General features: G+C 44.9%; 2 protein-coding genes across 5 annotated transcripts in view; both read left to right on the top strand.

Annotated features, from left to right (window-relative positions):
* CFAP57 (cilia and flagella associated protein 57) overlaps positions 1–4,777 on the top strand; it is a 30,798-nt gene extending 26,021 nt beyond the window's left edge. For 2 of the 3 annotated variants that reach the window (XM_048496815.1, XM_048496814.1), the window contains 4 exons: positions 568–702; positions 781–924; positions 1,351–1,483; positions 4,410–4,777. In XM_048496815.1, the coding sequence (XP_048352772.1) occupies positions 568–702; positions 781–924; positions 1,351–1,483; positions 4,410–4,618 (621 nt within the window). In that variant the 3' untranslated portion in view covers positions 4,619–4,777. Of the gene's footprint in view, positions 1–567; positions 703–780; positions 925–1,350; positions 1,484–4,409 lie in introns of those variants that run through there. The other variant, XR_007244550.1, reaches the window with a different exon arrangement.
* Positions 4,778–9,915: 5,138 nt separating this feature from the next.
* On the top strand, positions 9,916–23,211 carry TMEM125 (transmembrane protein 125). Of its 2 annotated transcripts, none has more exons than XM_048495943.1 (2): positions 9,916–10,119; positions 21,789–23,211. In XM_048495943.1, exon 2 carries the CDS (start codon positions 22,113–22,115, stop codon positions 22,788–22,790), a length of 678 nt encoding a protein of 225 aa, XP_048351900.1. In that variant the 5' UTR covers positions 9,916–10,119; positions 21,789–22,112; the 3' UTR covers positions 22,791–23,211. The 2 variants fall into 2 exon arrangements, with proteins under 2 accessions (XP_048351900.1, XP_048351898.1); XM_048495941.1 differs by lacking the exon at positions 9,916–10,119 and adding an exon at positions 15,400–15,539.
* The last annotated feature ends 1,286 nt before the right edge of the window (positions 23,212–24,497 follow it).

The following is a 24,497-nucleotide window of genomic DNA, read 5'->3' as shown; positions in this document are numbered from 1 at the left end:
GGGGTGCCTATGGAGGCACTCTGCTGGCTCCCCCTTCCTTTTTCTATAGCCCACTGTATTTTCTCACAGAATGGGCTTCATTGCTATTTTAGTAAATTTGAGGGTGTGTATGTTTTACTTTGAAAGTATCAAAGTAGCCTTATATTTTAAAAATGAATAGACCTATTATTAGTAGTAATAGAGCGGCTATTTGTGGTCCTTTGCATGCTCAAATTTGAAGCTCCCTTTAATTTTGACAGTTTTGTAATTTGAATTAGATTTTTCTTCCACTGTATTTGCATCTCGTGGTAGAACAAGGCAATTCACACATATTGAGTTGTTATCCAGTGATTAGATGTCAATTGATCTACTTTTGTATGTGAATTGGCCCAGTGTTAGTTCATTAAGAGTAAGAGGGCTGAGACTATCCAAGGCCAGATCTTCCACTGTCTCTATGAGCTGGGTGCCCTTTGGCTGCAGTGTGTCTTACAGACAATATGTCAGACTCCACTGGGACCAGAACAAGGAAGTCCAATTCACAGACAATGTATTCTTATAAGTCAGACTTTACCATTTTCCTGGCTGCAGGAGCGTGACATGGAAGCACTTATCAAGCGATTTAAAATGGATCTTCACAACTGTGTAGGCCTCATCCAGGAGCCTAAGAAACTAAAGGAGAGCATCAGGAATGTTTATGAGAAGTATGTTCAGAAAGCAGATATGGTGAGTGAGACTTCTTCCCTCTGCAGAAATATCCCCTCTTATCTCCTATTGGGTTCACTTGCTTTTTTTTTTCTCTAGGTGGAAATTGTGGGTGTTGACACAGACCTGCATCAGGAATACACGAGGCAGCGAGAACATCTTGAGCACAACCTGGCAACACTGAAGAAGAAGGTGGTAAAAGAAAGTGAGATCCATCGTGCAGACTATGTGCGTATCATGCAGGTATGAGGACAGGAACAAAGTGAGGACTGCTTCACACCCTCAATCTGCTGTGGAAGAGAAAGTTCACTGTGCTCCATATAGATCTTTTCTGAACTTTTCCAAGATATCCAGAGACCCCCAACCTGAACAGTGATTTCCAAATCTGGATTTGGAATATCTGGTGTCTCTTGAAGGGATGGTAAGGATAGAAAGGGAACGGAGGACAATACATTTATTGTTTGGAAAAGATGTTATTGCCGGCCTGGTAAGTGTGGAGTCCATGCAGGCTTAGTCAGTGGCTTCATTCCTTCAGACTCCACTGCATCTGCTCCTTTTATCCTTTGCCCTTCTAAATCGTATTTATCAACACATTTTTGTTAATTGTGTTACCATCTGTAGGCATACTGTGAAAAGTGATTCAGGATATGTCGTGTCTTGATCCTACAGGAAAATGTGAGCCTCATTAAGGAAATTAATGAATTGCGGAGAGAGTTGAAAGTCACCCGCACTCAAGTCCATGAACTTCAGTCAACACTAGGACTTCTTAATAAAAGGAAGAAGATAACTGGACCATCCACAGGTGTTTGTTGTACTTGTTTGTCCCTTGTCCTTGTCCTGTGCTATTGTACTGAAAATGTTTCTTTCTCTCCCCCTGCCATTTTTCCCTTAGAGTTTATGAGACATGAACTAGATAATGGATTGCATTCATTCAGCATAGGCTAGAACAGTGATGGCAAACCTTTTTGAGACCGAGTGCCCAAACTGCAACTCAAAACACACTTACGTGTCGCCAAGTGCCAATACGGCATTTTAACCTGAATACTGAGGTTTTAGTTTAGAATAACTGAATAACTAGATAACTAGATAAACCAATAACTAGAACTTTTATTGCAACCTAGCCAAAGAAAAGTGTCCCTACATTTTTTCAGGGGAAGGGATGGAATTAAGAACAGCTACTGTTGCACAATATGTATAGTTACCAACCTCCAGGTAGTGGCTGGAGATCTTCTGAGATTACAACTGATCTCCAGGTACAGAGATCAGTTCACTTGGAGAAAATGTCTGCTTTTGAAAGTGGCCTCTTTGCCAGTATACTCCACTAAAGTCCCCACCTGCTCCAAAACCTGCCCCGGAGGCTCCATTCTCCAAATCTCCAGGTATTTTCCAACCTGGGGCTGGCAACCATAGACACAGGGCAAATACAACACTAAACTGATTCCTTTCTCACACACATGCTTTATTTATGGTGTTTTATGTTTTGGAAAAGCCAAACCAACAGGTGTGGACATTTGCTTGTCTCAAGTGGAGTTGAGGGCACTTTCTTGCTCAGCAAGGTAGATATGAACTGGACTTGCAATTTCCACTGCAGACCTTGGAAAATCACCCATCTCCAGCAATCTGAAGATTTCAAAACATTAAAGTCCTTGCTGTTTACTCTGGTCTTCAGTGTGCAGAAGAGCAAACCACCTTTGGTTTATCTTTGCAAATTCAGGAGCCCCTTCTAAAAAAAGTACAAGCGGGCAGCCACAAACCCTCCAGAGCAGAGCTTGCAACCCAATCTTGGTCTTGCGCCAGAACAACCAACCCTTTTCTCTTCGTTGTTGTTTCCTCCAAGGAAGGGAGCTGTGGGAACGGCAGTGTCCCAGTCCCCCTGCAGGGCCCCCTCCGGGGGCCTGGGTGCCAACCCTCCTTTCCCTGCACGGGCGTTAGAACCCCCGTCCTCACTCCTGTTCTCCAGGGAGTGGGCCAACTGGGACAGCTGCTGCAGCCACAGCATGCCTACGGGACTGCAAGGGCGTGTACTACAAGGGCATAGACTACTGCTGGGGTGAGGGATGGACACCTCCCCGCCTTGCCTCCATCAGTTCCTCAGCCCCCTCCTTCCCTGTTCCTTTCTTCAACTCCTCTCTCCACTCCACTCCTCCACCTCCGTCTGTTCTCTCCTCTTGTTCTCCTTTCTCCTCCAAAGCCCTCCTTTCACCCTCCAGTCAATCCCTCCTCCCTCCCTCCCTGCCTCCGACCACCGCCACAACCACCATCTCCCCCTCCGTGCATCTTTGTCCCTTTTATCCCCTTCTTCCTTCTCTGCCTCACCTTGCCCTTCCCCCCAGCTGAGCCCTTCCTCATCCCTGTGTCCTCGCGCAACCACGCAGCGGCCCTCGGCCTTTTGCCCATCGGGGCTGCTGCCAGGCCTCCTGGCCCCTGGCTGCCCTCCTGCTGCCAGCCACGTTGCCGGGTTAGTCTTCCCCCATCCAAGGGAAACCCCTGCTCCGGCTCCACGTCTCAGAGTCCTCCCTCATTAGAGGGGAACCCCCGCACAGGCTCCCCATCTCAGCTCTGAGCTGGTCGAGGATGCCAGCCTCAACTTCCTGGAGACCGGCAGAGGTCCTGGGCGGTGCCCGCGCAGGGAAGTTGCCTGTTCTGGGCACCCCCGGGCAAATGTTGGTGGGGGTCCTGGCCGGCTCCATGGGGCAGTCTGGGGCGGAGGGGGAGTCCGGGGAGGGGGTTATCCCTGCACCCGGACAGGCAGGAAGCAGCTCACCTGGGAGGGGCAGCAAAGCCTGAGAGGCGACTGGGAAAGTTCCGTGGGGGAACTAAGCTAATCTTGGGGGAAGGTGGGCACAACTCCAGGGGAGCAGGCAAGAGTCTGAGCCTTGCCTCAGCCAGAGAGCTAAGACCCTGTGGGCTCACCTCCAGTGGCGGGATTCTATTAATCTAACTACCGGATTGGTAGATTCCCCCACTACCCCGGTCCCCCACCCCCGCCTCACACTTACCTTCTGTGGAAGGGGCCAGACGTCAATGAATGCCAGGCATCCCCGGGGTCTGAAAGGCCTGAAGGCAAGAAGCAAATGGCATCACAAAGCCCCGGAGAAGCCTGGTGCCTCCACAGCAGGCTTCTGCAGAGTTCTAACAGCCCTTCGCTCCCCCTGCCATGCCAGGAAGTGAGGCGCTTTTGAAAGCCTTGCAGAAGCCAGCAGCCAAGGCAACCGGCTTCTGCGGGGCTTTCAAAGGAGGGGAACACCCCAGAAGCCACTGCGGGTGGGGAGCGGCCTTTCTCAGAAGCCCTTTCCAACGCCTCTGACAGACCCATGGCAAGGTAAGGGGGAGGGGAAGATTCGGGCACTCGCGTGCCCAACGAGAGGCCTCCAAGTGCCACTTCTGGCACACCTCCGCGTGCCACAGGTTCGCCATCACGGGGCTAGAACTACCACACAAACTTTTGAACTGCAGAATGAAAATCCAGCTATACTAAATCATGAGATGATTTACTATTGCAGATATTAAGTCACTTTAATAGCAAGATTATAAATACAGATAGACTATCCTAATGATAATATCTATGCAGTTGTTTCCAATGGCAATTCTCTGGGTCTCGTATGAGACAGTCCATGTTCTCCTTTTGTCTTTTCTGTGATGTTTCTGCATAGCCTTGTCCTAGGTCATTTCTCAGAAGTATATTCTGCAATCACCATCAGACAATTTCACTTTCTGTTTATTTCCAGCTGCCTCTCCTGATAGGCATCAGAGCCCAGGTATCCTGCGGCTGAATCCAGAGGAGGAAATGGAGAGGATCATCGAAATGCAGCGAATAGAAATTAAGTCCCTCCGAGATCAAATGCATGGGCAGGAAAACTCCCTTGCACTCAGGGCTATCTCAGATGGGAAGCTTCCTGTGTTGGAGATCGAAAGACACAGTGGTGTACAGTCATAGTAAGCTGTTTGGAAAGCCTCACATCACAGCTGTGCCAGTGTTACCTGCTCTGCAATGTTAAAGCTCAATCCTGTCTTCCCATGCTCCTCAAGTTTTTTTGTGTTAGCTTTTTTGATAAAGGCGGAAAATGAAAGGAAACAATAAACAAACCAGGCTGGATTTGTCTCTGTATTCCAGTGTGTACAGGTTGCCTGGAAGAAGAACTGAGTGAAAGATTAGGCAGGGAAGGAAGCTGACTCCTCATAGGTGAAGCCAAGACTCCACTCGAGAGAGGAACCTCACATCATTCTCTCCTGTTTTATCATCAGAACAACCCTGTGGGATATATTAGGCTGAGAGAGTGTGACTGACCCAAGGCGGCCCAGCAGACTTCCACAGCAGAGTGGGGATTTTCCAGATCCTAGTCCAACATTTTAACCACTACACCATGCAGGATGTTGTGCAATTGTCTGCCGTTCTCTCAGATCCTACTCTGCGCTTTCCTTCTCTGTTTTACTGGCATTTTGTCATACATCACATGCACTATGAATGTTTATTTTCCATGTCTGAACTCTAATATACTTGAAAATGACTGAAGTATTAGTAAGGGGAAAATAGTAAATTGCCTACATGTAAGGAGACAGTTCAAAAGGAAAGAGAGAAAAACAGCAATATATGTTCAAAAATGCACAAGCATGAAAGTGGCAGAGCTCAAATTTACTTCACTTATACTTTCCCCTCCCCACAATGGCTTACAACATTCTTCCCTTTTATCTTCACAACAACCCTGTGGGTTGGTTAGGCTGAGTGGATGTGAGTACTTATAAGAAAATGTAAATATGTGAATGATGATAAAATGCAGAAAATGGGAGACACAGCAATTCATCATCTCCTTGAGGGAATGGAATTGCATAACCAATCCATGGGAGCTGAACTAAGTTTCCAAGTCATTGGTTGCCTATCCCTATACAAGAGCAATGAGGCCTCCACCAGATGACACATACCTTTCAAGTGCCATTCATTAGGTTGTGTGTTGATACATATATGCTGGTCTGATCATGGAATAGAACCAAAATTGGCAGATGGTTTGTGGTTAACAGGTCGGGGGGTATAAAGGATAAAAGTCCAGTCCCTGGTGTTCTAAAAAAGCTAAATAACAATTTAGGTAGAGTAAATTATAAACATTGTGGGTCACATTTAACTATTATGAAAAGATGCCCACAGAGGTGAGGGATTCAGAAATGTACCATCCAGACCCTGTTACATGCCACAGTCTCTGTAAACTAAAGATTACTGTGTATGCCTGCAAATCCTAGATCATTCATATCCCAAGCTCTTCTCTATGTCCATCATCTAATTCTTCCTGCAGTAGAAACGGATGTGATTCAGGGTTTTTTTGCTGGTAGTTATTAGGTGACTTGGCATGATCTTCCTCTGACAGAATGTTTAAACACTCCCTAATTGTTTAACTTAGCTTGCACCATCATGTAATGCTGCCCTCAGGTGAGACACTTTGCTTTTCATATGCACACACACAAAAAGAATATTCTAGAAGATGCTGTTCCAGAAGCTGCTGAAAAGAGATGGACAGTGAGCAGCTTAAGCTGAAGACCCATCTTATCTAGAAACTGCTGGAACCCAGCATCAGCTAGAAAACTACTCCTATAGCATAGCTGCAGACCAAATATATTATGACAATGTAAGTTTCGTTAGATATTCTATCTACAATGAAAGCATTGTCCTTGGTCTGGGCAGCAGAATAATCCTTTGGAATCAGGTCATGTCAGTTATAAGATAGAACCACAGAACCTACGCTACTGCTATGTGTTGTGCCCAAGCTACCATGAAACTTGCTTCCTATGCTGATGCACACTCAGTAATCCCATTTTCATCCTAGCAACACAACTTCTTGGCAGGGGTCTGCAAGCATAAAAAATTTCATGCACTGTCTCATGCTAAAGTAAAATTTCTGCAAATTAGATAGGGATTGCTTTATAGTGAATTTGGCATGTTACTTCAAAGTTGTGCAAACCATGTATAGAAAAATTCCTTTGGGTGCTCAATCAGGGTGTGCTAGTACTAGGATAGTGATAGTAAACCTTTTCAAGACCGAGTGCCCAAATTGCAAGCCAAAACCCATTTATTTATCTCTAAGTGCCAACACGGCAATTTAACCTGAATACCGAGATTTTAGTTTAGAAAAAACGGTTGGCTCCGAGGCGTGCGTTACTCGGGAGTAAGCTTGGTGGTAGTTAAAATACTTTGAAGTAAACCAAGGGTAACTCCTTCCAATGGGTGAATCACGACCCTAGGAGGGTTTACTCAGAAGCAAGCCCCATTGCCAGCAACCGAGCTTACTCCCAGGTAAAAGATCGCGCTTTAGTTCTTCACATGAAAATCAGTGGGGTTTAACAGCGCTTAACAGGGTTACCTACACTGCTTCCCCAAAACTAGGTCTTAGGTTTAATGCTAATAATTGAGCCCAGCGGCCCAGGCCAGCCTAGATGTGTAGGGGGGGAGGCGACTCTGCGTGTGCCCACAGAGAGGGCTCTGAGTGCCACCTCTGGCACCCGTGCCATAGGTTCGCCACCACTGTACTAGGATCTTTCAGAAGATTGTTCTTGATCATAGTGCAGTGTTTCGCACCATTAGGCACCATGCCAGATAAAGAGACTTAGACTGCAGAAAAGCATCCCACACAATGTTTTCAGTTCCTTTTAGCTTTACCAGGAAACCTGACTATTCTCAGTTCTAGGCAAGTAATATGCATTGTCATACACAAGAGAAAAACAGAAATCAAGATATCTAGAGAGGTAAGAGCAATAGAGTACATCACTTCAGTGCAATTTAGAAATCCCTTGAGTGATTCTGTAATTTTGCCAAGAATAGGAGAAAATGAGAAGTGGGGGGGGGGGAGGGGACACTGAGACACTGGATGTGTTGATCTGGTGATGGATAAGAAAGGGATAAACATGGAGCTGAAGGGAAGCGAAGCGAATTTTGTCATGGGTAAGCTGCTGCAGTCATCACTCTGTGTGCTGCAGTCATCACTCTGTGTGCTAAAACTGACTGTGTTGTCTCAAATCCCTGGTGGCAAGCTTTTATGTGTGAAGTCATTTTGACAAAATTGAGAGGCAGTATAGTCTGGCAGGTAGTTTGTTGGAGTTATTGTGTATAGAGGGAATGTATAATCCACTGGTAGAGCACCTGCTTTCCAGTCAGATGGCCCTGGGTTCAGTCACTGATATTTCCATTTTTTTTAAAGGTGAAGTAGTAGGAGATGTGAAAAATCTGAGCAGACCCCAATGATCTGGCTCATCGTCAAACAACTTCATGTGTTCATGAGAACAAAACTGATGCAAACTATATGAAAATGGTTCTCTACTATGTCTATAGAATGGGAAACAGTAGTATAATATATTGCAAGAAGCTATGAGGAAGGATGAAGTAAGGATAGTACTTAAATATGTTGGATGCACTCAGCTTTTGGGATAAAAATTCAGGTCTTAACAACATGGCAAGGTATATGTTGGTGTTGGCAAATATCCCATTCAATCTATGACCAAGAGAGCTCAGGTGAGAAAGATCACTCTACTCATACAGAACTAATGAAACAGATCTCTTTATACCACAGTTGATACAATTTTGGTACTTTAAGAAATGATACTTGCATCCAGATGTGTGGACTTCGCTTTGCCCAGTAATGACAAGATAACTCTTATTTGTTGGAATAGAAATGGCCGCAGCTCAGTTTATTAATAACAATAACTGTAGGAAGCTGGGCGAGCATAAACAGGACACATCCTGGCCATCAGGCAGCGTACCGCTGAACCTGGTCACAATCAGCCCCACGGCTGACCCCTGGCCCTTTGGGCAGCGAACTGCTGAACCTGGCACCGTCCCCCATGGGGATTGGGACAGGAGGTTACTAGGTGCCACTTGGGCACATACCCATTTTGTGACACCCCCTCCTGCTGGGGGTAGCAAGCTTGAAACAGGACCTCCAGGCCTGCAACGACAAGCCCTTCAGTACCCCCAAACCTCTTATTGAGGCCCCCGTCGTGGGAAGGTCTGGCATGCAAGCCTGCCTACCAGATAAGGATGTGCCCCTATGCCCCAAAAAACCGCCCAGACTTCGACAAAAAGCATAACATTAAATAACATACATAACACTGCCACATCACTTAGGGAGGTAGGGTAGGTCTGCCTGCTTGCAGCCTCATTAAGAGGCCGAGCCTAGCCGGGCACCGGCTTATATAGTCTGCCCGGCTCCCTTGTCACATGATGGTTCCAACTGTCACATGACCACCCTCCGAGGCATAAGGGAAAGGAGACCAGCCTCCTCCCCTGCCGCATTGTGACTTACTGTTGATAAATAAATATTATACAATACTATAAATATTTGTTATTGGAAAATGTATATTTAGCACGTGTTTTACTAGGATAATAAACAGTAATAATGTTAATTTTAATGATAACAAGTGGACATTGGCTTTCACTTCTGATTTAGCATCACAGTCACCTCCGCAAACACATGTGCATATATGAATACGTATCTCACACACTGCTTTGCCCGGGGGCAAATAATGCTGTTGAGATGGCCCTGGGGGAATCACAATATTGGTTCCTTCCTTGTTCCCTTAGTGAAATTAAAGGCAGCCCAAGGGTGGGAAAGTTTTGATCAGGAAATTAGCCTCTTCCTCCCCTTCCCCCAAACAATATCCTCCCTCCCCTGCCCATGGCTGACATTTGAGGCTAGATTACATGTAGGCAGATCCAATCTCACATTCCCAGGATCACTTATGATCTGGTCCTTACAAAGAAGCAATTCTAGACAAATCTCGCATGGCCCCATACTTTATTTAGGACCCCAGGGAAAGTAATTTCCAAGAAGTCTGCTGAAGAATTCTTTAGCAGGCAGAAGTGCAAAATTTCTGTGGCTCTGTCCTGGCACAGCTTCATTCCTTCAACATTGTTCCTATGGCCTCTACTGCTTCCTTGAAAATGGCATGCTGGCTGCTCCTTGAAAAAAAGGCAATTGGAGAATTTCAGTCTTGAAATGAGCCTGTCCCATAAGAATGTTTGTCTCAAGTACCCTGTAGTTGCTCATCTTGGTCTGCAACATCTGTTATTCTGGTTCCTTTCTGCCACCTGGCCCTCTGACTTCCTCTTCCTACAAGCACAGTCACTAGGTTGGAATGTTTCCAGGGACAACTGCAGGTTGTCTTCGTAGCCCCACCCTGCCAGGGAATGTACCTGCTCAGGCAAAGGTCAGCACATGACGTAGCCTATCAGATGTCTCACCTGGTGGAAGACAGACTAGGAAAGGAGGCTGGGACTGGCACCTGTTGCTTGACGGGCAGACTCAGGAACAACAGAAGAGAAAAGATTTAATGTTATCCTCAGGCCACATCCTGAGAATTGTTCCGGTAAGCAGCTCCTAGGACAAGAGACTGTTGCTTAAGAAGTCTAGAAAACTTGAGCAAGAAAATGTCCAGTCCTCCAAGATGAATCAGCTATAGGTGAGTGAAGTCCATCCCCCCCTCCACAATACTGTCTCTTTGGTCAAGGTTTGAAAGGGCTGCCTCAAGAATGTTTTCCGGAAGACAGTCTCTTTTTCTCTCTCTCAGTCTTCTCATTCTCACTTATGCATACAAATTTCATTCACAGCTTTGATGAAACAGGGCTAGTCCATAGATATCTTTGGGACAGGAGGTTGGTGGAGAGTGTATAAGAATGTGTACGCAAAGGTAATTGCAGAAAGGGGGTATTTTCTTCCTTATACGTCCTTTCCCATATGGGTTAATACTGAATAGCTGAAAAACGAAGCTGGCTACAGGCAATTCCAGCAAGACATAGCAAGCAGTGTTTTCAGCCACTGTCTGACAACAGCAGCACGGCTCAGAGGCAAGTACCGCCTAGAGAACACAGCTGTTCTTTTGCTTCTTGGGACATAGATGAAACTATGGACTTCTTATGGCACTGCCCATATTTATGACCTGCAGGGTGCAACTCACTCCTCCAGGAGTCCAAATTATATACATGCTAGGGAAGACCTGGCGGGGGGAGGGGGATATGATTTCTGCTGTCATGTGACCTCATCTGGCAAAGTGCCCTGAACTTGGCTGTTCTTCTGATGGTTTTAGCAGTGACCTCATGCTCTGTCCCAGCTGGAGTGGGGGGCTTGGCCTGACACTGTCAGGCTGTGTCTGGTTCAGGCACTTCCTCTCTCCAACCACCTGGGTCTACTGGTCCAGCACAAGCAGTGCCTGCTGTCCAAGGGGGTACTTGGCTACCACCCTGAATTCCCTCCAGGTCTAGAACTGAATACTGAATACCCTACAGATCCTAGCGCTGATGAATCAAGAACAATTTAAATGTTTCTTTAGAGGTTTACTGTCCAAATATTTACTCATTGTTTCCTAAGTCAGCATAAGATAGTGGTGGATTTAATCACCCCTGGCCTATAAAGAACATTTCCAGAAGTAATTGTTTCTGCTATGCTCCAGAACCATACTCTTTTCCTTGTGATAACATGTATAGCCATTTAAATGCTAAAACACACACAGAGCAGTGCATTTTACATCTATTTGTGCTCCCCTGCCATAACATAACACCTCTTTTCTCACTTTTTGGCAAAAAGGGGAAAAACTGTTCACAAAGGGACTTTGAAGGGGGAAGAGGGAGCACATCGCAATTGCCAGCACAAGTAGGCTGGCACTCCGTTCCCCTGCAACACCCATCCAAGGGCAGATGTCATTCCTTCGCTTTGCTTGGCATTCAGTGCAATGTACTATAAAGGAGTGTTGACAAGGGGAACCAGTTTCTCCCTCCCCCTCCAACCCATCAACATTAATCCGGCTCCATTCCAATCTGGCTTCCAGCCTGGCCATAGGACAGAGACTGCACTGGTTGTCATCACAGACCATCTGTGTAGACACCTGGATCAAGGCAGGTTAGCTTTTCTGTTGTTGCTTGATCAGTCAGCAGTATTTTACATGGTTGACCATGACCTGTTGACCCAACACTTTGCCAGTTCTAGGTTGTGAAGGTCAGTCCTTCATTGGCTGGCCTCATTTCTCCAAGGGTGGGTACAGAAGGTGGTGTTTGGGGAGAGGATTTCAACACATTCCCCTTTGGTATATGGAGTTCCACAAGGGGTTATTTTTCTCCCCAATGGTCTTTAACATCCATTTGTGCCCCTTCAGATTTCAGACCGCGGTGCCATCAGTATGCTGATGATACCCAGCTGTATGTACGGATGGATGGATGGATGGATGGATGGATGGATGGGATGGATGGATGGATGGATGGATGGATGGATGGATGGATGGATGGATGGATGGATGGATGGATGGATGGATGGATGGATGGATGGATGGATGGATGGATGGATGGATGGATGGATGGATGGATGGATGGATGGATGGATGGATGGATGGGCACCATCCCACAAAATCTGGCTGTATGGTAAAGCGGGTAAAGCAGAGTTGCTTGAGATTCAATCCATCAAAGACAGAGGAGCTATGGCTGAGTCAGGGAGGTCCAGGTCAAAAAGTTCAACTTCCCATTCTTGACAGGGTTCAGCTGGTGCCAACTCACTCCATCAGGAGTCTAGGAGTGATCCTAGATGCCTCCCTTTCTTTGGAGGTCATGGCCACGAACACTGCTAGGATGGTGTTTTTTTCATCTGCATCCAGCCTGGCAACTGACCCCCTACCTGGCCCACACTGATCTAGCTACAGTGATCCATGCAATGGTCACCTCTATATTAGACTCCTGTAACTTGCTCTTTGCATGGGTTTCCTTGAAACTGCTCCAGAAATGGCAACTGGTCCAGTATGCAGCAGCGCAGGTCCTTACAGGAAGCCCATGGATGTCCCATATCCAACTGGGGCTCTACCAGTTGCACTGGGTTCAGATTGAGTACCAGATCAGGTTCAAAATTTTGGTGCTGTCCTTTAAAAGCCCTGTATGGTCTAGGAACCTCAGAAATGCAGGACTGCCTCTCCCAATATACCCCTCAGAGAGTACTAGTCTCCTCTGGTTACAATCCCTGACACTAAGATTGTCTGTCTGTCCTTGGCCAGGTCTTTTTTGGCTCCTACCAGGTGGAACTCTCTATTTAGTGAGACCTGTGACCTGTAGAACCAAATTCAGTTCCACAGGGCCTATAACACAGAGGAGTATGATTGAGGGCAGCAACGGCATTACATTAGCTGGCCTCCCCCACCCCTTTTTTTCCCCTTCCCATGTCCCTTTTCTGTTTCTTTTCCTCCTCCCTTCTATCCCACTCCTCTCCCTCCCCCCAATTTCCCCTTCCCTTCCTCCCTTTTTGTTCTTTCCCCCCTCTTTTAGTCCATTGAAGCAGTGAGATCACTGCTGGCTGGTGATTGCCCACTGCCATCTGGGCAATCGCCATGGGGGAATATCTCTTCCTTAAGATGTAAGGGTAATACAGCACATTTTAAGGCACCATCAATACACTAGATTGGTCTCATATGATTAGTTTAAATTAGGTTTTATGGTTTTAATCGTATATTCTATGAAAATTTTACGAAGTTTGTATCTGCATATTGTTAGCTGCCCTGAACACAGCTCTGTCAAGAAAGGGCGAGGTAGAAATTAAATATAACAAACAAACGATTGGAGGAAACAGTAATGGGGGAGCTGTGAAAGCATGAAAGTGGAGGGTGAGCATTTTCATGTTGTTCAAAATGGTAACTTTTGCAGCAAAATCAACCTTGCAAAAAGTCAGCCCAACATTAATTCAGCCCTCCACCCAGCCTACAAGTATTTGCAACTTTTTCAGACTAATGTGTAAAAATAAGCAAGTGAGCGATATGTTTTGCTGTGCAAGAAGCTTTATGCCACCAACACCAGCTATAGGACGGCTTCTTCAGTTGTTTTATTTATTCAGATATTTATGTTATAGCATTTTACACAAAGTCCTACTGCATCATACACAAAATACGTTTAGATCATGATGTGACTTAAAAGAGGGATAACAAGAAGCTAAATAATCTGAAAGAATTAAGGGGCAGAATATTAACTTTATAGGCACCATATTTGCAGGAAGATGAGTTTGAGATCTATGCGGATAAGAAGATATCAATATTTACATTTCTAATGTAATGCCGTTGCTGCCCCCTCCCTTGCATGCCACCCCTCCCTTCCCCTCCCCTCCTGCTCCCTCAGCTAGGGTGGGTGTCCAGATGCCTGGCCTCCTCCACTCCACTCCCCTCCCTTGCATGCCACCCCTCACTCTCGCCCCTCCCTCAAAGAGAGATAACAAGAAGCTGAATAATCTGGAAGAATTAAGGGGCAGAATATTAACTTAATAAGCACCATATTTGCAGGAAGATGAGTTTGAGATCTATGTGGATAAGAAGGTATCAATATTTACATTTCTCCACCCATATCTGGTGCCAATTCCTCCCATGCCTGTTATTCCCTCCTGCCACCAGCAACCTTTTTGAAGGCTTCTCTTCCATTTGGTAGTAAATACCTAGTTATAGCATCATTGCAATACCTGCATTTTTTTAAGCTGGCACAAAACACTCTGACAATGAGGAGAGGGAGATGTGAGCACAAGGGGATAGTGTAGAGATTTGCCCCATGTGGAGCCTCTGTTGTTATTGCAAATGTCTCTATACAGTGGTGACGAACCTATGGCACGGGTGCCAGAGGTGGCACTCAGAGCCCTCTCTGTGGGCACGCGCTAACAGAGTCCCCCCCCACACACACACACATGTAGGCTGACCTGGGCCGCTGGGCTCAATTATTAGCATTAAACCTAAGACCTAATTTTGGGGAAGCAAAGTAGGTAACCCTGTTAAGTGCTGTTAAACCCCACTGATTTTCGTGTGAAGTACTATAGCGGGATCCTTTATCTGGGAGTAAGCTCGGTTGCTGGCAATGGGGCTTGCTTCTGAGTAAACCCTCCTAGGGTCGTGATTCACCCGTTGGAAGAGTTGCATGGTTGCTTCAAAGCAAAGCCACTGACTACCACCAAGCTTACTCCTGAGTAACGCATGCCTCAGAGCCAACTGTTTTTTCTAAACTAAAACCTCAGGATTCAGGTTAAATTGCCGTATTGGCACTTTGTGATAAATAAGTGGGGTTTGGGTTGCAATTTGGGCACGGTCTCGAAAAGGTTCGCTATCACTGTCTCTATATCTCCGCATTCACAGTGGCAGCAAGAGCCAGCAGTCCATTGTACCTGTGCGGAAGCAACTAGAGTTGGGAAATAATGCTGAAGTTCTTCATATTTGAGTCCCTTTTCTTAAAAAGTCCTTCATTTTTTGTTATATTGCAATCAGATTATGTAGTCTTCTAACCAAAACTATGGTGGTAGTGGTTTGAGAAAATGGCTTAGGATTTCTGGTTGTTCTTATCACAGATGGGCAGCTGTCTAAAATAGAGGCACACCCCAAGGTATCTAGGGGAAGAAGTCTGAGGATTGAGGGGAGGGGAGGTAAACAGGAATGGTCATACACTGGCATAACCCGCTGCAGGAGGGGATCTTGGACAAACATCTGTGCTGCACTGGGGTAAAGCCCACAGTTTACACATGAAGTTGCTAATAACACTGATCACACATCCAGCCCAAGTCTCAGTCTCTCCATGACAAAGATTGTGTCTCAAGGGTTAAGGCAGCCTTGATGCAAGCATCTATTGTCCAACAAGCCGGAGAGCCAGTTGGTGACAACAGGCAGATGCTGATGAGGGACCATGTGAGGCTGGTGCAGTGAATGAGGCTTTATTACTATGTGGGATCTTTGCCTCTAGCATTAGAAGCAAGCACGGCACAATCAAGGGATGTTATGCTGACTTGTTCCAGGAGCCCTAGAGCAGCTAAGCTTTGATGGGCAAGACAGGCATTCTTGCACCATAGCATCAGGGGCACACTTGCTGAGGGGATATCCAGGCTGCAGCACCAGTGAGTGGAACTTCTTAGAATTCCTAGAGGGGAGGTCTGGCATGTAAGGGTCCTCTGACCCATCTCCACTGGAAACGGGATTTCATTATAGGAGTCTTATTTGGAAGGGGATTGCAACCTATGGTCTTTGGAAGTTAGAAATTCAGTTCGAATACCCACATAAAAGAGGCTTTATTGCAAGGCTGAAAAAGCAGCTTAATACGAATAGACAAATCCTCCTTGTGGGTAGGTACTGAGCAGATTCATAGCAACAGAGGCACAAATAGTTATCTTCTGATAATCTAACATTTAGTCAAGCAGGTATGTTCCCTAACCACCTAAGGAAATAGCTATGGGTGTGAATTTAGCACCTGTATCAAGTGCTTTGTAAGGAAACATGTCCTTTATTCAAAATTATGCTTTAATTTTCACTTGTCACCAGATCTGCCTGTTTTGTAAGTGAATCAACAACATTTTCTTCCAATTTATAGTTCTCAAATGCCATTCTGAGCTCTTTGAAGGAAGTTGTGATAAAATGTGATAATGATGTAAGTGGCAGGAACAATGAATGATTAAACATTCTGTATTGGTATAGCGTTTTGTCTTTCTCTGCCTACGTGCATCCTTCTAGATGCTTCTTTTGTAACCTTTTTAGGCTTTTTGCTGTGTCCTTATATGAAAGGCATTTTATATTTCTGGTTACTTTAGTTGTCTTTCTCTGCAGCTTTTCCAGTTTTCTTATGAGATTCAAGGTTAACCATCAAGTTTTATTTTCATAGAATTGATGTGTTTGTGTAACATATTCAGACTGTTTTGTCTTCCCTAATGATTCTAGCTTCCTGTTTATATTTTGAAAATGTTATCCCACTGAGAAAATATTTTCAGAAAGATCTCTGTTGACTAGCACTTAATGCACCCAATTGGGTGCATTAAGAAGTTGCATTTTGCCTGTACCACTTTATACCTAGCAACACAAAATCTGATATACCATTCAGCTGTCCACTTTGTCAGTGTAATAGACCATACGGACCATATGTATCTTGAATAATTTGCATCATCTCTAAGTATTCCTGCTTTGTCCTGCAGACCCAGTGTGTTAATGACTAATATATCTGGATTATCTGGAATAACATGTCTGGATTATACTTTAAATCCATCCCTAACACCTTTCCCACTTATCGTCTTGCTGTCTATCCCCCATCCCACCCCAAGCTCCCAAACTGTCTGTTTGACAGTTTCCTCCCTTCCTCTTCTTTACCCCTGTTAGTTGTGCATATGTTGGTTACTTCTTATTCTAGTTAAAAACCCTGTGTGGTGTTTATTTTATTTATTTTTATTTATTTATTCAATTTGGTAAACCGCCCTACCCCCAAAGGGTTCAGGGCGGTGCACAACAAACAACAATACAATAAAACAAATCAATAACCCCAGTTAAAATACAAAGCCTTAAAACTATAAAACTACGGCAGCAGTGTTGTGATTAGCAAGCTGCACAATGACCTGGGATACATAGGTTCAAATTCCCACTGTGCTATGAAGCAGCTGGAGTGTGTGGGTTTCATGCTAGATTATTACACTCTCTTTTTCACAAGGTTGTTGTAGTGATAAAAGGGGGAAAGATATGCCAACCTTGAGCATTTTGTAAAATGGGTGGGATAAAAATCTAATAAATGAAGTGCACAATTAGGCCTACTGTTTACTCTTGCTATGAAATGCTGTGATTTTGTAGTTTGTCAATATATAGACACGAAGTAGAGAAAATGACAGAGAAGGATTTGGTGCCAAGGGTAGCGTCGCTACACAGGGAAAACTGGAAGTTTAAGGAGTAGAGTTCTGTATCCAAATTAGGGATTAAATTGAACCAACCAATTTAAAACAGTTAAATTTAAAGTTATCTAGTTGGAATTATTTAAAAGGTTTTTTAATTCCAAAATATATTATGGAATTGGTTACATTAAAAGAAGTTTACCAATAAGAATAGCAGATACCTCTGAAACTTTTAATCCAAGGATCTCTGCTTTGCAAAGCGAATCAGCAAACTCAGGTTGGAAAAATTTAAGCAAAATCTAGTCTAGTTTGCTAGATTGAGAGGATTTAGGTCCTAGCTCGCACTCAGTCCCAGAATTGAGGTTTTCTATGCAGCAGGCATGGGAAAGAGCCTCTGATGTGTAACACTTTCAGGATCAAACTGGACAGGGTGCACAGTCACATCTCTTTTGGTGGATGTTATTTTTAACCCAAAAGCTGAAGTTTGAGCAGAGGAACAACAGGAGACAAGGGAGAACCTAGCCCTGTCTCCTCCGACTATTTTTCTACTCAAAATTACAGACAAACACCACCTGATTTTCCACTTGCACGGGAAGACATGGATGTGTTTCCTTTATTCTGCAAATAGAAAAGCAGCTTGGGTTTAGCAAAACGGATTAGCGGCTGGCCCTCTTTCACCTGATTCAAATATAGTAATGCACAACAAGCTACTTTGTACATCTGTTAAAACAAGGATGATGACCACAGGCACTGGATCCAGGTAAAGCAATGCATTCCCATCTCCAGTCCAAGAACAAATGGTAAGGCACGTCTTCAACTATGTAGTGACCAGATTATCAGGATTCTATGTAAATCCACATCATCGTGCAAATGTGTATCTGATACCTGTTGATCTTCACCTCTGTCCATGAATGCTAGTTGGTCCTTGCTCTTTCAGTATGTTAACATATATTTGCTCAACAGCATCTAGATTCTCAACAGCATCTAGAGCTGACTAATCCAAATTGATCTATGGATCTACTGCTTCTCTCCATATATTAGGGGCATATGCATTGGGGGTGGGGATAGGCAGTCTCTCTGCATAGGCCCATTATGCGTGGAACATGTACCTCGAGCCTGTTCTCTGCTCAGTGGTCTCATAGTGGACTCTACTTGCATTTCTCTGTTTACACATGAGAAGGCAGGCCACAGCCTGTAGCACAGTCTTTTTGCTAAACTCTGCTGGGCCTCTGCTTCTCTCAGTTCTCTTAACTCCGCCCATCAACAACCTTAAAGGCACAGAGCTGATATTCTTCTCTCCCCTCCCTTCTCCTGCACACACACACACACACACACACACAGGATCTCTACCACTGTCACAAGAGAGACTTGTTTTAAAACAGTCTTGCCTAAAATAAAGTTTTTAAAACTCTCTCAGCCATTGGGGAGGATGGAAGCAGAGATGGGGAGGTGGGATGGAGCCCAAAAGACGTCTGCTTGCACTGTTCAGTGCAGAAGCCCTCTCTGTTGATACTGTATATCAAAAGATCGATGTCTCGATGTCTCAATATGTTCACTTTAGAGAAGCAGCAAAGAGCAGGCAGTACGGAGCGGGGAGAGGAGGAAAGCTGCTGGACACCTGGCAATTGAGGTGGTGCTATGCTGAGTCTGTGCTCATGGAGGAGAATACAGACGTTAGAGATGGGGGGATTCTTCCCCCACCCCCTCCCGTCCCACTATACATACAAGAGATTGATCTCGCCATCTCTTGATCAATGCACTTAGGGAAGCAGGAAGGAGGCGACAGCATGAAGGGAGAGGGTGATGAGGAAAGCATGCAAAACCCTGCAAGGAAGCGGGAAAGCTGGCCATAGGCAGAGAGAAGATGTCCAGGGCAAAGTTGTGCCCACTGACAAATTTGTCCCACTCTGGCAGCGAAGCAAATTTAAATTGTACTATAAGTGGTTCCACTTGCCACAGAAAGAGTGGAAAGTGAGAGTGAGACTGCAGAAAATACATCCATACAAGAAATCTTGCTGTGGCAAATATGGGCCCCTCCACTACACAGCAAAGACTTTGTGGTAATCAGTCTAGAGAAACTATTGTTCCATGTCTAGAAACTTTCTACTATATGTTCAGATTGCCTGTTGGATCTGGTGCATTTGTTTTAGGTTTTATATGATTAAAAATAGGACAACACATCACATGATGACTAATGGAGACTATAGTTGTAGCAAAATATGTATTAACATCCTGGGAGCAAAGAAAATCCTAAAACAAATAAACTTAGTTATCAGTGAGATAACCCCATGTTTATCTAGAGGAGTTTCATCGGTACATTGGATGTACATTGGATGTATATGTACATTGGATGTATAAGATTGAATGGGGAATTATTAACGTCCAAGGATGGGAATACATTGGATGGAGCCCAGGGTGTAATTTGAATGTATATTATACCCTGCTGGAGCTGAGTTAGTCTGGATCTGGCACCCACATGGGAGACCTCCTGAGAACCCCAGGGATCCCATCTTGAGCTCCATGAAAGAAGGAAAGTCACGTATAAATGTAATAAATAAACTGTACATTTGTTTTAAATAGTTATAGTAATTAGTATGGTTAAAAGGTATATCCAATTGTTAAAAGTATGCTAATATACATGATAAATAAGCAAAAATTAAAAAGATTTTACCAAAAATAGTCTGAGAACAGATGCTTCAATCACTCTGATCTTCACTTCCCTTTCTGCATGTCAGAATATTCATACGCAACAACAACCAAAGCTGACTAGCCCTACTCTCCATACAATGGCGGAGTATTAAGTAAACCCTGGGCCTTTCCCCACTTACCGTAAGTCCCGCGCTACTTGAGGAGAGTAGCGTGGGGTTCCTCCTCCCTCCCCACTGCAGGGGCGCCCACAGCGCAGCCGCCCCGACGCTGCCGCTGTCGCGCCCCCTTAGAGCGCGGCATCCCAGGCGCTCTTCCGAACGGCGCCTTTTGACGACCCCGCACAGAGCGCGGGGTCGTGGGGACGCCTGGGAGCGCGCCCGGGATGCTGCGCGCTGAGAGCAGCGCGCAGCATAGGGGGGGATGGAAGGGAGTGGGGAAAGGCCCCCTGTTTATTTAATTCTATTGTATCAGCAGTTCCATATAGTCCTGTACTGTACTACATGTGACAACAGAAATACAGTGTAGTGGTAAGAGTGTTGGACTAGGATTTCAGACACCAGATTCAAGTACCCACTCTGCCATGGAAGCTTGGTGGTGATCTTAGGAAAGTCACACACTCTGCCTCACAACCTACCTGATAGGATTGTGGTGAGGACAAAATGGAGGAAGGAGAATGATGTAAGCTATTCTTGGGACCCCCTTAGGGAAAAGGTAGGGGATTAATGAAGTAAATAATAACTCTAGCTATGCTTTGGCGCTAAGTCCCCACCTTTTCTTCCATGAGAAGGATTTTCCACATACATTCACCTCTCAACTTGTCCTCTCAAGCAAAACTGGATGCAACTCATGATTGCACTATACCAATACAGAAATTTGTATCAAGAACAAGAAATTTGTATTCAACAAGAGAACAGTAACTTTAATTTTAAAAAGAAAGGTTCCCAAATGCAGCAAAGCTAAATAACCAGTTTCTTCTGTGAGAAACATGGTAAATGTTGACTGTTTGAGTGTTACAATAAGGGCAAACATGGTTGGTTTTGAATGCTTCTGAAATTGTCATGGTCCCAGTTCACACTGACTGACAGAGGTCTGATGTACATATGCAAAACACATGGGGTGGGAATAAGGGGGTAGAATGGACCACATCTGGATGGACTGCAAGGGAAGGATTAAATTTAGGAATGTTCTCTTACCTCTGAAAACCCCTCAATAAGTTAAAAAAAACTAGCACAGCAAGCAAAGACAGAGGGTAGAATCTTCATCCTTGTGGGGCTAGATTTCTATGTATTAAGTTTTAAAAATAATATTTAATTCCATCATTTGTAGTCTTTAGTAGTATAGGCTAGCACATTCTACCACTACCTTTCATCGTATGTGTAAGCAAGACCTCAGGCTTGATGATGCCACATGATGCCCCCTGAGGCAAAAGCACTACGATTACTTCTCAGGGGCTGCCACCCGTGCAAAGCAGCTATGTGCCTCAGTCAGCATCTGTGTTTAAATGAGGCTTCGTTCTGTTTCGATGGAAGCCTTATTGCAGCATTTGTTGAGACTATTTCCTAGTTCTTTGTTTACAGGAGTAGGTTGGATGGGAAGTTAAAACAAGCCCTTATTATGTACAAGTTAAAGTCAACGTACTTGAAAATGTGAAATCAGAAAACAGTTATGAGTTTGTTTAGTGCATTATGCTCTTTTTAAAAACCCAAAGAAATAAAGAAAACACAGGCACTGGAGCTTCACTTCAAGGGCTTGTGCTCTTTACTATCCTGCAAAGGAGCCATGCGTATTGAGGGAAGAAAGCGTCTTCTTTCCAATGAGTTGTCTTCATTTCATAACTCATTGTTTTCTTTTCAGATAAATGTCAGGAACCTGGCAAGCTTAGCAGCAAAAGAGCTACAGGACGCTCCCAAGCTTTTACTTCTTGCCTCAGGCCCAACAGTTCCACATCCTTGGTGTACCGGATCCAACAAGGGCCAATCCCTTCAGACTGATGCATCTCACAGGAAAGAAGTGAAGGGAAGTTAAAGAACTGAAGGGAAGTGAAAGAAGTGAAGTCTGAATCTTCTCGCTTTGGGAAATGACGCACTGATCTTGCTACATTCCTAAAAGCTACTAGAAGTTGTGGCTGTGGCTGTACTGCATTGTCAATTGTGTGCATGAGCTGATCTCGTGCCTACCATGCCTGAACTAGAGCAACTGGGTATATCTAGACCACCTGCCAATGCTGGCCAGATCCAGAGGAACATCTTGGAGGAACATGTGGAGTTGTGGTGGTTCCAGCAGCCTAGAAAATCTTTCCTTTGTTATGGGGTGGCTGTTGCACTCATCCTGGCCTGTGGGGTAGGTGGCATTGCCTTGCTGTACAGTACTAGCAGCCGTTCTGGGGAATGGAGACTAGCAGTGGGCACCACACTCTGCCTACTGGCACTCTTGGTGTTACTGAAGCAGCTGTTGAGCTCAGCCATCCAGGACATGAATTGCATTCGCAACCGGGAACAGGTCGAACTGCTAAAGAGCGGCGGTGCCTCAGACTGTGCTGTGCTGCTCTTGACAGCCCTGGTGCTACTGGTGTGTGGCACTGTCCTTACTGCACTTTCCTACACTACTACCCCTAATGGCAGCACCCCTACTACCACTCAACCGCTTGCCAACATGTTCATCAGTGGTATTGTGCTCACAGCTTCAGGAGCTATCCTCTTGCTCAGTCTACTTCTTTATTTGACATTCACCTCTTGTCGCGCAACCACATCTCACATCCGGAATGCTGGCAATGACAGGGCCCTCTTCACAATATCAGGACGCATTGCAGCCAGTCAGCAGCTCACCTCTACCTCCAGCACAGCCAACCTTATTTAAGCAATAGCTGCTGCTTCTGACAGAGGATACAGAATTGGCATTTGCACTTTATTTCACACCAACCAGCCTAAAAGACAGGCCGTTTCCTACAATGTGATAGAACTTCACGACAAAGTTGTGGTGCCACAAGGGCAACCTGGGCTTGCCAACCAGACATTACAACCCACAAAAATATCTTACTGTTGAATGTGGAATTGGTCTTGTGTGAGTGGAAGAACAGCCATCATTCCAAATGAATGGTTTCTGGCATAAGAATAGTCTCCCAAGTAACCGGCGGTTGCTAAATTCAGAGGGATGTCAAGTTTCACCAGTTTCTCTAAAAATCCAGCACACTCCCAGCTTGACTTGTGAAGAACCCCTGGCCATCGCGCCCTCATTTTCACATGTAGCTTTGCAGTTAAAAGCCTAGAAACATGCTTGAGGAAAAAAACGAAAGCTGCATTTCTCAGTATACCAAATTATTTTTTTATTTTATTTATATCTTGCTCACCCCACTGTAATGGGGTATACATTTTGTGTCCAATTCCCATTTTTTTGCACTTGTGTGTTGCCTGATTGCCAGGGATGGCTGTGGATGATATGTCCTGGTTTGAAATGGGTATGTATGATTTGGAGTTAGAAGCAAGGACAAAAATGTACAGTGAGTGTATGCACAGGCAAGTAGAAGTGTTGGGATGTGTGCAGTGGTATTTTGACTGGCATGTACAAGCACCAAGAAGAGCTGTTATAGAGGCGCTTAATTCACAGAGTGTGGAGAATTAAATCTACTTTGCTTGCTGAACTACTCAGAAATTCTCTGTTCTCTGGAATCTATTAGGACTGACTGAGCTTCTCATGGACCATCTTGTCCTTGACTCCAGACAACTACCATACATGTGTAAAAATTCTCAGCCTGGCAGTTACCATCTCTACCATTTCCAGCTGTGCCGCTTCTTCAAAAGGTCATGCAGTAGATTCACATCTGTAGCAAAAAACTAAATGAATAAATCCATGATTACACCTATTCTGTTTTCTACAAATTTTCCCAGATTAGTACTGACACCATCTACGTGACCTAAACATATAACTAATGGTGACTCCTTGACCTCCCATGAAGAGAGAGGCAACCCAAGCTATGCCATATGTTTTTTTAAAAAATGTGGGTATAAAGCCCTCAATTATTGGTAATTTTTCCATAAGAGAAGAAATGGTTGGCCAAGAGAAAACATGATAGTGAGAATGGAGTAGGAGGAAAAGAAAACATGCAATTAGAGAGGGCAAGCTGGAAACAGTAGGGAAGGATGAGATCTCCCTTCCCTCATAGGTCCTCTTCTTGGACAAATCTAAAATCAGGTTGGGCCTATGTTCTGTTTCCTGAAGGAACCATTATCAGCGGCTTCCTTTTTTGGCTGGATGCTATAAGAAACAATGGTTGCTGAAGATGACATGGTTTTAAAAAGTAGGAGTTACAATGGAAAGACAGACATGAAAGTATCACCTAGGGCAGTGGTGGTGAACCTATGGCACTCCAGATGTTCCCGGACTACAATTCCCCTCAGCCGCTGCCAGCATGGCCAATTGGCCAGGTTGGCAGGGGCTGAGGGGAATTGTAGTCCAGGAACATCTGGAGTGCCCTGGTTCGCCACCATGGACCTAGGGTCAAGCAACAACAGAGTAACAAGGCTGGTAACACCCTGGCCATTAATCCTTCTACCAGCATAAGCACCA

Source organism: Sphaerodactylus townsendi, linkage group LG05 (genome assembly GCF_021028975.2).
Source record: "Sphaerodactylus townsendi isolate TG3544 linkage group LG05, MPM_Stown_v2.3, whole genome shotgun sequence".
NCBI classification, from domain to species: domain Eukaryota; kingdom Metazoa; phylum Chordata; class Lepidosauria; order Squamata; family Sphaerodactylidae; genus Sphaerodactylus; species Sphaerodactylus townsendi.
Note: the sequence above shows the minus strand (reverse complement) of the source record. Positions and strands in the feature narration are given on the sequence as shown.

Coding starts and splice junctions, on each gene's coding strand:
- TMEM125 (XM_048495943.1), top strand. CDS start 22,113: ATGCCTGAACTAGAGCAACTGGGTATATCTAGACCACCTGCCAATGCT.